Source organism: Protobothrops mucrosquamatus, unplaced genomic scaffold, assembly GCF_001527695.2.
Source record: "Protobothrops mucrosquamatus isolate PMUCROS unplaced genomic scaffold, P.Mucros_1.0 scaffold_99, whole genome shotgun sequence".
NCBI lineage: Eukaryota > Metazoa > Chordata > Lepidosauria > Squamata > Viperidae > Protobothrops > Protobothrops mucrosquamatus.
This window is the reverse complement of record NW_015386175.1, coordinates 415850-428292: the sequence shown is the minus strand read 5'-3', so window position 1 is coordinate 428292 and position 12443 is coordinate 415850. Positions and strand designations below refer to the sequence as shown.

Sequence of the window (12443 nt, the reverse complement as noted above, 5' to 3'; positions counted from 1 at the left end):
AAAATGACAGAGGCTGTTCATTTTCAGATGACAGTCAAATAAAGTCATAATACACACACTCACACACACACACACACACACACACACACCAGATGCAATTAGCAAATCCATACAGAAGGACTTAGCCTAGAATTGTGGATTTGGAATAGGAAACCCATCTGGTGTCTACACTGTTAACTTTTTGGTGCAAAGCCAAGAATTTTTCACTGTCCTCAACTTTTTAGAATTCACAGTATAGTCTGCGTTGTTTGGTTTCAAATTCTTTCCTTGCACGCTTTTCTGTAATTTGTAATCTATGTCATTTATTATGGTATTATATTGCCATGTGCTTGGCATTCTACCATGCTTTAATTTGTACATCATCTAAAGCCAGTTAACTCTAAGGCAATTAAAAAAGTACCCTGGGGTAGCCATTAAATATTGTTTTTTTCTTACTGGGAAATATTTAAATGGTACATTCCTGAATCTTGAAATGATACAGCTGATGATCTCTAACATTCAGTGTATTCCTATCTATACTGTACTTATAAGTTCATAGTCATAAATGCCAGTAATCTGACTTTCCTACTATTTAGTTCCTGATATAGTAGTTAGTTTATTTGCTGCTAATTTCAGTGACAAATTGACCCTATTTTATACACTGTCATTTATTCTTCATCGTCCAATTTGTCCACTTTCAATTCAAAAACAACTGCCAGGCAGGTAGAATACTCAACTACACACAGTCTTGGAAACTAGTATCAAGGACACATCCTATCCAACAATTTGGTACAAAATTTGAAAGAAGCCACTAAGCGCAGAAGTTTCTGAAACTGAGGAACTGAGAATATAAAAGAAAATAAAGAATGCACTAGAATCACTGAAAGAGCAGCACAAAATGGCAAGCTCCATGTGATCAGATAGTATTAAAAAGGTTAGAACACTGACTGAATGAATCCAAATTAAATCATTTGAATTCTGCTTCTGAATGCAAATGAGGTGACATCAACATTGTCTAGATGTCTCCTTGCCTCCAACTTTAATCTACATCACGTTGCAATACCTTTCTTTCTCAAATTTATTGCAGCAAAAGGAGAGGGAAAATTGACAAAATAATGTTCATGACTCATGCTTGGAAATTTCTTTACAGTAATGAGGAAGCATGGTAACGATTTTATTTAGACTTCCTACAATGGAAAACACTTTTCTGGGGAACCGAGAGAATGGTGTTCAGTTTGTCTGAACCTTAACATCAATGTCCAAAGCTCTCTTCATTTTTAGAAACTATTTAGCCAGTTTCATCTGGTGGTTAATGCACCAGGCTAGAAAGAAAGAGACTGTAAGTTCAAGTCCTGCCTTAACCCAACTAGCCCAAGTTGGGTGACCTTGGGCTAGTTACTCTCTCAGCTCACCGGGTTGTTGTTGTTGAGAAAATAGAAGGAAGAAGGTGTATTGGATATGTTTGCCACCTTGAATTATTTGTAAAAGTAATAAAAGTAGTATGTATGTGTGTGTGCGTGTGCATGTGTGTGTGTATGTTTATATACACACACACATACATACATACACACACGGACACACACATATATATAAAAATTTAAATAATGTTAAAGTGTTTCTTCCTAACATAACAAAATATAGCTCTGGAATTATCTGACCAGCTTCCTTTAACCCCATCTTTAGCTGAGCACTGGAAACCTCTACATTTTGGAAGACGTTTTTCAGTACTTCAATTAGATTTGTTTTCCGCATTACATTAATGGTGTCATCACTGTACATTTTAGTATGCGTTTTTAATGTTCATCAAATTTAGCCCATTAATTTCGTGTATTTTTAAAGCAGGATATAAATAAGTGTAAAAACAAAGTAGTTACGATTTGCAAATGCGGCTTGTGTGCGGTTTCTGACTTTGAATAGAACACTTCTCTGATCTTTGTTTGGAGTGGAGTGGAGAGGAATGGAGTTCATCATGTATTTTAAAGCGGCAATGATGGTGTGTGTGGGGGTTTACGTGTCTCGTATCTGACAGTAGATAAATGCCTTATGCAAAAATATATACGATTAGTGGTTCCGTTTCTTGAAGTGTATTCATTCTGTATAGTCTATTTCTGGTATTTTGGGAAAAACTGATTTGGGCAGCATGGATGGGCAGACTGTTACTTGCTGACTGCATGCTGCCTCCCCCAACGCACTTGCAATACCTTGATGCCATAGTAAAATCCCTCTGAGTAACAGTGAACTCCCACTATTACTCCCACTATCCTGTTTAAAATTATATTATCAGTTTGGAACTAAACCTAGAAATGAAACTTTTAAAGTTTTGCTTTGTCTACTCATCTACAAAATTTGTTTGATTTTGAAGTTCTGCTAAAGGGTAATTTAGACAATGCATCCTAAGAAACTAGATATGATTTAGTACATAAAGCAGATTTTGAATATGATTACACAGCTGGAACAGTAGGAATTCCAATGGAAAAATATACTCTGAATAATATAATTGATACTAGATATTTGATTGTTGATACATTACTCCAGTTACGATTACCAAAGTGAGCAACTGCTTTTCTACAAAATGCTCAAAATGCAATGAACAGATTTTCTTCTTTATGCAGTTGAATGTTCAAGATGCAATAAATATTGGAAAATAATTCACATAGAATTCATTTTGAGATGTTTTTATTACATTTTATAAACCATATATTGCCTAAAAATATATTGAACTGTATATTGTAATGGCTGCAACAATTCTATTCACCTTGTATTGGAAAAGATCTTTGATTCCTCTATATAAAATTGACATACACTTTATATTATCAACAATATTCTCTTCATGTATTGTTTATTACCTATAATTTGTCCTTACTGATTTTTACCATTACCCAAATATTTTTAAAATTCAACAGATACATATTTTAACTAGAGAGTGGGTATGAAATATTTCATAGTACTTTATGTTTTTAATGGTACATTCTTTTGTTTGGTTATCTGAGATTTGTTGAGTACCTGCCCTTATTTTAGATTATTTACATTATTATAATTACTATTTCAGGTAGTCTTCAGTTGACCACCATTTGTTTAGCAACTATTTATGAAGTTATGATGGCACTGAACCGATACCACTGGTCCTCAAAGCTTAGCCAGCTTAGTGTCAACGCTGCAAATACTGTATATTCTTGCTTTGACAATATGCAGAACTGTCTGGTATTTTTATAGTTAAATCAGGCAACAGTGAAAGGGGAGGAGAATAAGGAAAGCCCAGGAAAAAGAAACCGGAAGAAAATCACATCTTCCAAGTTAATTGGAAGATGTGAACCATGACCCCAAAATAGGGGAGGGAAAAATGCCTGGAATGTAATGCAACGGAAAAGAATCTCAGATCTAAGCCTTCCACCATGCCGTACTGACATCTCTGTAACCTTAATAAATGCTTTTAGGATAAAAATATGCCTGAAAGTCCTTTTAAGTGTTTCGTTAATCAGACACATGACACTTAGCACCCCTGCGGTCACATGATCACAATCTGGATAATTGGCAAACTGTCTCACACACATGACAGCTGCAACGTCCCATAGCAACATGATCACCATTTGCTATTTTCCCTGCCAGCTTCCCACAAGCAAAGATCAATGGCAAAACTGACAGGGAAGACCACAAGTTGCTCTGCTAAGTCTCCCACTCCTGGCAGCACCTAGCCAAAGCCTAACAAGGTTCATGTCTTGCCGCATTAGGCCTTCGCCCAACCTTGCACCACTGGCAGCAGCTACCCCAAACTCACTGCTCTTGTACCATGCCAGTCCCTTTTGCATTTGCACTGCACCCTCCCACACCTTGCAGCAACCATTTACCTGCCTGCCAGCCAGCCTTAGTCCCAGTCTGCATCTTGCAACTTCCTGACGGCTTCCCCACTGACTTCAGTTACTGGAAGCCGGCAGGAAGTTGCAAGGAAGTCCTTGCTTAAAGACAGCAACTGGAAACTGCTGGGATTCCATCATTAATTATGAATATGGTCACATGACATCATGCTTTATAACCACATCTCCAAGTGACAGACATTCTAGTCCCAATTACCATAGTTAATGAAGAACGTGTACTACCTCGACTATCTATTTTTCTATAGTTTTAAACCTGTACTAATCTTAGTATTACACTTTGTCTTTTCTCTTTGAAAATTATAAAATCTACCTTGCAAGAATAAATAAAATGGGAAAAAATTAAAAAGAAAAACTACAAGCATCCAAGATTTGGTTAGCAATACCAGATAACTTTTCTATCTCAGATTGGAGTTATATGCTTTTTAAAAAATAAAATAAATATAAATCAAAGGTATAAAAAACATTAAGTTCAGTTCAATGCAATATTTAGTATCAGTGTAAACAAGCTTGATTCCTTCATCTTCTAAACATTCTCCACACCCATACCTTTTCCATTTTCTTTTTCTTTAATATCTGGCTTAATGGAAGACTTTGTAGAATTTTAAACTATAGTTTCATACATTTGAGTCATAGAATTCTTTTTAAGCACTACTTATATTGCCTCTGAAAACTAAGACCAAACCGAGTTTCCTAATACAGCTAATATAGGGAAATGATAATTATCAAAATTACAAGACAAAATAAGACTGGGATTGTTCAAAAGTTATTTTGAAACTATATAATGTTAGAAAGAATTGGCTCTCAAATTACAGAACTCAGAAAGTGAACAATTTGTCTCAAGTTAGTTTATGTAGTTTTTATATATCAGAAATACAAAAGTAAACTACAGTATATATACTTTATTTTTAAAAATTATTGCTATTATTATTGAGTATTACCAGGATACCACACCAAGCATAACAATCCATGGCACAACAAAGCATTTCCTATTGATAAATAAGAAATTTCTCAAAATGGCATTAGATAATGTTTCATTAACGTGTTAAAACAAAAATATACAGCTTGTTTCAAAGATCATGAGAGGAAAAAATGTTATATTTGTACAATTAGATTGATGCTTCCTTGCAGGCAGAAATTTCAGAGATACTTTGTGCCAAGTACAGATTGTACTGGTATGGTTTTAAAAATTATTGAAATGGCTTAGTAGATGATACATTAGTTATTTTTGAAATAATTAAGTTCAAGACTTTAATCATTTGTAGAGGAAGAATTCATTTTTAAAATCCATTGCTTACTGTTGTCACTGCTAGTAATATCATTTTTAAAAACTCTTAATATATTCCTATTGCATTTTCATCCATTTAGGATCATACATCTAGTCAAAAAGCTCCAAATATTGTAGTCCCTGTCAAGCAGTGTATTATTACATAGACTCTCTCAAGTATGGTGAACAAAAATTAAAATAAACATCATCACTTTTATGGTTAGGTAGGTAGGTAGATATTCCCCTTGTGAGGTAGGTGGAGCTGACAGTAAGTGGCAGGTTTAAAATCACCCAATGAAGATGTCTACACTAAAACCTGGTTCTCTGGGTGGGAGGGAGGGAGGGAGGGAGATTTCTGATGTTCTCTGCCAGCTTCCCACAAGGAAACTCAATGGGGAAGACAACAGGAAGTCAAAAATTGCTCTCGCTCCTTCTGATTTTTTTACTTCCCTGTGCTCATTCTCTTGCTCTGTTTAGGTAAAGAAATATCTTTGAAATTATGACCTAACATAGGGCTCATATTGATTAGTTGTCTATAAAATAATGCAGCAAGGAGAATATGTAAAACATGGAGCTTTGATACAAGGTCAAGAAACATAATTGAGCCTGGGGAGCAAAGAATCATTCAAAAATTTGGGAGAGATGGTGACTCATTCATAAGAATAGGCTAGGAAGTTTAATAAAATAAAATGGAGGTGAAAAAAAGGCTTGGTACAAACAGGTTACTATAGGGCAAAGACCATTCTAAATATTGATAGGATTGAAAATTATTTTGCATTGCAAAATTTTTGACTTCCTGTTGTCTTCCCCATTGAGTTTCCTTGTGGGAAGCTGGCAGAGAACATCAGAAATCTCCCTCCCTCCCTCCCACCCAGAGAACCAGGTTTTAGTGTAGACATCTTCATTGGGTGATTTTAAACCTGCCACTTACTGTCAGCTCCACCTACCTCACAAGGTTACTGCAGAAGAGAGCAATATGTATGCCATCTAGAGCTATATCCATTTTGATCATAGACCGAGGACTATCTGTATGCTTCTCAGCCTCCACTGGATTTAAACTTAGATGGTCTGTAAATTTTACAGTACTATCTTACTACAAACATTAGTGTTTTTTTATTCCCCCTACCAGGATTACCACTTAATGTGGTGGAGGACTCGGTAGCTTCACTATGCCTGAGAAGGGTTCTGGTAGGATTGCTTTTTCAATAAGATTGAAAGAGGAGAGTAAATGGATTAGGGATTAAGATGAAGCCAACCCACATTAGACCCAGAACTCCGAAATCAAATCCAGAAGAAGCAGTGGCAAATCTCTTCTTTATTATTGCCAAGAAAATGGTATCATTATGGCTGAAACGCTTAGAAAAAGCTTGGTACTAGATGAAGAGATCGAACTGGCACCATTAATATCTGGCCACTTCAATGGTGCCAATATCAAAAGAGACATACACTATATAATCTGAATATGGAATATTAGAATTATTTACCAGGAAAAGTTTGAAACTTACAAAATGGAAACAAAGTAGGATGTTTTAAGAATAAAAACTTGATATTTTAGAACCAAGCAAATTTAGATGGACTGGAATAAATGTGAAATCAGTTTATCATCTGATAATATTACCCATATTTCCCTGAAAATAAGACTGAATCTTATATTAATTTTTGCTCCAAAAGACACATTAGGTCTTATTTTTCTGGTTAGGTCTTATTTTCGGGGAAATACAGCACTAAATGCATCAGTCCGGCTGACAATCTTAACTGGAGCTTATTTGGGGAGTAGGGCTTATATTATGAGCATCCTGAAAAATCATGCTAGGGCTTATTTTCGGGGAAACAGGATATTTGGGACAGGACACCCTACAAAACAATGGAAAAGTAATTATATTTTAAAAGGACATTGCTAAGGATGTGTTCAGTTACAAGTAAAGCACAGGGTCATTTCTACCATATCAGGGTTAGCGAATATCAAAGTTTTACAAATGTATGTCTCTAATACAGATGCAATGGAAAAAGAATAAAGAATTCTATGACAAATTGTAAGAGATGCTGTGTACAAATTCTAGAAAGAAAGCAATGTTACAAATGTAATGCTAAGACTGGAAAATTAGAGGATCTGGAATCATAAAAAACTTTGGATTGGGTAAATGCAGTGCTGCAAGAGATAGATTAACAGAACTTTGCAAAAATAATTATTTATACATTGCCAATACTTTTTTAAATCAAAGCCCTGTGGATATCACTAGAAAGACATTAAAATAAAACCAGCTACATAATAGCAAACAGAGGATAGAGAAGTACTAATCAGGCAGAATATTTCCAAGTACAGATTGTGGAATATGAATTACTGGTGTCAAATATATAGGTTAGGAGTAGAAAATTAAAAAGAATATGGGCACTAACAAGATATAACCTAGAGCAGGGGTCCCCAACTCCTGGTCCATGGACCAGTATCAGGTCGCAGCATGCCAGCAACCGGTCCACACAAACAAGCAAAGCCCCTTCCGTGGGATGCAGGCAGCACACAAAACCACGCACCCTCCGATCCGTGGAAAAACCTCTCTCCACGGAACTGGTCTCTGGTGCCCAAAAGATTGGGGACCTCTGACCTAGAGAACATAAAACCAGAATATAAGACATATATATATATATAAGGAACAGAAATGGAAATTGAGAGCTGATTTAAAGGAAATCAGAAAAATCACAGAAAAATGTACACCTAATTAGGATTAACCTTGAGTAATATTGGAAGTGTTCTAATACAGACAACAGAGATCAAAAGAAAATGAAATACTTTACAAACCGGAATATTTATGGAGAGAGAATATATTCAAAAACTGATTCTAAAATGAGGTATAAGGGGCAATAAATCATCTTTCAAATAAGAAAGCACCATGTGCAGATAAAATAATCCTTGAACTGTTTAATGCTACAGCAGAAGAGACAGTTAAAGTATCAATAGTTCTATGTAGGAAAAAAAGAAGAAACAGATTAACTAGCCTACTATGTCTATACAAAAAAAGGAAAATGCAAAAGAATCACCAAACCATTGCACCAATTCTTCATGAAAAGTTTTTCCTAAAATCTTACAAGGAACAATAGAGAAATAGATGGAGAAAGAAATGACTTAAAACAGGAAGATTCCTCAAAACCAGCAGGTTTGATCAGATAGCAAATGTAAAATGAATAATGAAGAGTACAGGCATATTAAAATGAGATTTAGCTTTACTTTACTTATTGCCGAAAGGCCTGATCTGCAGATCATGCCATAATATGGAATATATTAAGAATAATGGATGTGCCAGCAATTCTGATTATTCTTCAGAAGAGGCAAGATTGATAAGATTGGAGAAAGAGTGATTCAAAATAAGCAAGGAAATAATACAAAGATTTCATATAGAGAAATATATATAATAAAAATGGCAAGACTGGAAAAGATGATAACCAGATTCAAGCTAAGAGGCCAAAACATTATTAATTATACTATTTTTTTAGGTAAAAAGGAACACTTACAAAAGTTCACTGGGAAAATAAAAGTAGAAAGTGGAAAGCTGGTTTACTGCACATTAAGACAACGCTATGTTAGCTAACAAAATACAAAGTCCATTTCATGTGCCACTCATGTCATATGCTTACAGAAACTCACATCATGCCAGAAGAGGAAGATAATGTAGTAGTGATAGGAATAGCGCATTACTGTTTCCAGTGGTAATGTGTAGCTATGAAAGCTGGGCATTGAGAATGAGACGGAGAGAGGGGAGGGGGGGGATGTCTTGGAACTGAGGATCTGGAAATGATTGCCAAGACTATCATGGACTGCAAGAAGAATCATGAAGTAAAGATTGACTGCTGTCTTGAGCAATTATAAATAAACAGAAACTCCCATTTTCTGAGCATGAGAAGTCAGCATATAATGGACTAAAAAAAAAAATCAACTACTTAGCACAGTTGAAGAAAGATGAAAATAAAGTAGATGAACAGGATCAAGGAGATCACTGCAACGGTTCTTAGAACCATTTTGTCTGTTTTACGAGGAACAGGTTGAGATGGTGAATATTTGTCTATTTAGTTACCATAGTTCAGGCCCGATCTGGTGGCACCTAGCTAACAAAGAACCCAAATATAATATCAACCCACATCAGGCTTTGATTTGTGGGTGCTATTTTTCTGATTATATATACTGCTATATGATTAAAAATAACATTAAAAATAGAAGATTGATTCCTGGGTATGAACATATTTTTAAAAGACAACAAAGTGATCACCAGGAAGTATAAAACAATACAGTTTTAATAAATAAAACCAAGCTTTCGATGGCCTAAAACTGCCATCATCGTCAGGGTATAACCAGGATGCTGGGAGAGCTTGCTTATAAATACAGTCATGTCTGCGCACGGCTCCTAGATCTCGTGACAGGTCCCGGCCGGCCAATCCTGGCCTCATCTGCAAACTGAGTTAATTCTTCCTTACCTCCTTTACCTACATGTGTGTTGCCGTTCCTCTTCTGGCATTATCTTCCTCTACTGCTATATATAATATCTATATCTATATTTACATCTATCTATCTGTCTGTCTGTTTATTTTTATACCTCATTAGCTGCACAGTTATTTGCTTAGGATGGACAGCCATATAAATTTGCAAACAAACTTACTAACAAGGGGAATTTCATAGTGAGAAATTAGAATATCAAATACAGAATACAAGGAGAGAGAGAAGGAACTACTATACCAGCTTCTAGTTTTGATGATGGAAATCACATTAAACAATATCACAGTAATTATTTACTATATATTCTAATCTCCTAAATTATTATGTTCTATTGTATTTATGCCTTTATTCATACTGCTGGAATTGTTGTACATTCTACTTCCTGCTCCTTTCTGCTTTTCTTCTGTATCAAATTTTAGATGACAAAACCTTGACAGGTTTTATAAAATCCTTTGATTTTATAAAACACTATGAATAATTGTGGGGCTTTTATACTGCTATGTATGAATATATGTTTATCATATTATATATAATATCTAAAAGTATCCTGTGAGAATTTCCAACACTAAGAAATTTTTTTCTCATTCTTAAGAAGGGATGTAGTTAATATTATCTCTGTGTAATACGTATGGACTTTGCTGCATGCATCTTTCTTCAATTGGGTCAATGATTCATAGGTGTTATATAATGAAATGTGTACCTACTTGCTTGATAAAGAATATGAGAATTTTGGAATTACTAGGTTATCCTTCGCCAACCTTGGCACTACTCAGAATTCAGAACTGTCAGCAATGGACACACTAGTTAAGAAATTCTGGAAGCTGAGGTCATCTACAGGTGGACAGCCAAGTTTGAGTAACCTGGACATGAGTTTAATAGTTCAGTAACTTACCCTAAATGCGGTTCCTTCCTCTATAATGGTAGGCAGCTGAGATAGGCATATATCCACAGCAAGATCCCATGCTTGCCTGGGAAAAGATAAAAGATAGGGCCATTATAAAGATTGGGCAAAATTATATGCAACACTATCACCTCACCTACAGTACATGTTAAGTGTACTTGCTTTGTGCTAGTAAAACAATTAGTATATACTATATTTAATAACTTAAAGCAATGTATTATATACAGGGAGTGAAACAGAACATAAATCAGCATTGTAGATAACAATTTCACTGAAAATTCCATGGCATGCTTAGGCCATCTCAAATCATTGAAAACATAAAAGATCAGAATCAAATGATTATCTCTAGGGAGAGCATTTCAAAGGTGTCTTTGAAAAAGTCACCACTACAGATGAAAAAGAAAACAGTTTGGGAAAGTTTAATTCTGTTTATTTATCTGGGACATACTTGCTCTGAAACAGTAGCAGATAAAAGTGTGTGTGTGGAAACAAAGAGGATGGAAGTTGATTTTTGGTTTATAAAGAATAGTTTATAAAATTTAGCAAACATAAATATTTCATGAAACATAACCTATCTGCTTGTGTTAGAAGACAATCTTATGCCGGATCTAGCTTTTATAAATCATTTATTAATCAAATTTGTACAAAAACAAACAAAGTTATAAAGATGGAGTGGGCGTCCTCAGATCACCAATCACCCCCAGGGTTGCACACCACTATTAGATCCCCATGATAGTTGACAGAGCCAGTCTTAATGCTCTTCTGGAAGGCCAGAAGAGTGGGGGCCCGCCCCATCTCAGGGGGCAAGATGTTTCAAAGAGTGGGGGCAACAGAAGGAAAGGGTCGCTTCTTTGACCCTGCCAACTGATGAGTCCAGAATATGCCCTTCCTGTCTGACCAGCTGAGACAGATCGATGTAATTGGGATAAGAGGTTCCTCAGAAAACCTGGTCCTATGCCATGAAGGACTTAAAGTAATTAACATTTTGAATTGGGCCCAGAAATAAACTGGCACTCAATACAGCTTATGCAGTAGAGGTGTTACATGAGCAACCCCCAGGGGCACCCAGAACTGCCCACATAACCATATTCTAACTAGCTGCAGTTTCTAGATAAAGTTCAAGGGTAACCCCATATAGAGTCCATGCAGGAGATGACCAGGGCACGAATGACTGATGAGATCCAAGAAGGCCCAACAGACACACAACACGTGCTTTGAGCAGGAGCCATGTGTCCAACAGTGCCTCCAAATTATGCACTGGGTCTTTCTGGGTCCCCATTCAAGACCACAGATAGTAGACATCCAAATACAGAGAAGTCATCTTTTAAATAGATATGCAATTTTTATACTACTGGTAGATGGAATTTAGCTTATATTCCCTCAAAATAGCCTTCCTGTGTACAATAATCTCACTTATACTATGGAATAACTAGTGAAAATTAGACTTGAGTCTTTATAATTTCATCAAGAATCCTTAGGAAAGTGGTTTTCACAGGGCTGTGGAGTCGGAGTCGGAGGAAATTTTGGGTACCTGGAGTCGGAGTCGGCAAACAATGCACCGACTCCGACTCCTACTAAATTTAGATTGGAATTTTAAAAAAAGCAAGTTTAAATGTCCCAATTCACAAAAAGTTATAATTAATGACTTCTCTACTGTAAGAATAAAGACCAATGCATGCAGTGCCTCACGTAACTGCAAAACGAACACGTTAAGTGACCGTGAAGAAGCATGCTTTTCATGTGCCTCACTATATGGCACGCAACGCACAATTAGGAGCGGCAATACTTATACTTTCCATAGTGTTGTGTTCTGCTGTTACAGGGAACGCAGCGCCCATGGGTAACCTAGCCTCTCACTGATAAGGGATTAAGTAAATATGTTTTTTGCAGGACTAGAGACACTTGTATAAGTGAAGGGAATGGAGGGTCAATAGTTCAAGACTG

The 12443-nt window shown here is 35.9% G+C and overlaps 1 protein-coding gene across 2 annotated transcripts in view; it reads right to left on the bottom strand.

The window, feature by feature from the left end:
* RPTOR (regulatory associated protein of MTOR complex 1) overlaps positions 1–12443 on the bottom strand; it is a 395406-nt gene that overhangs the window by 134434 nt on the left and 248529 nt on the right. For both annotated transcript variants that reach the window (XM_015815086.1, XM_015815094.1), the window contains exon 10: positions 10491–10566. In XM_015815086.1, coding sequence (XP_015670572.1) covers positions 10491–10566 — 76 coding nt within the window. The remainder of the gene's footprint in view (positions 1–10490; positions 10567–12443) is intronic.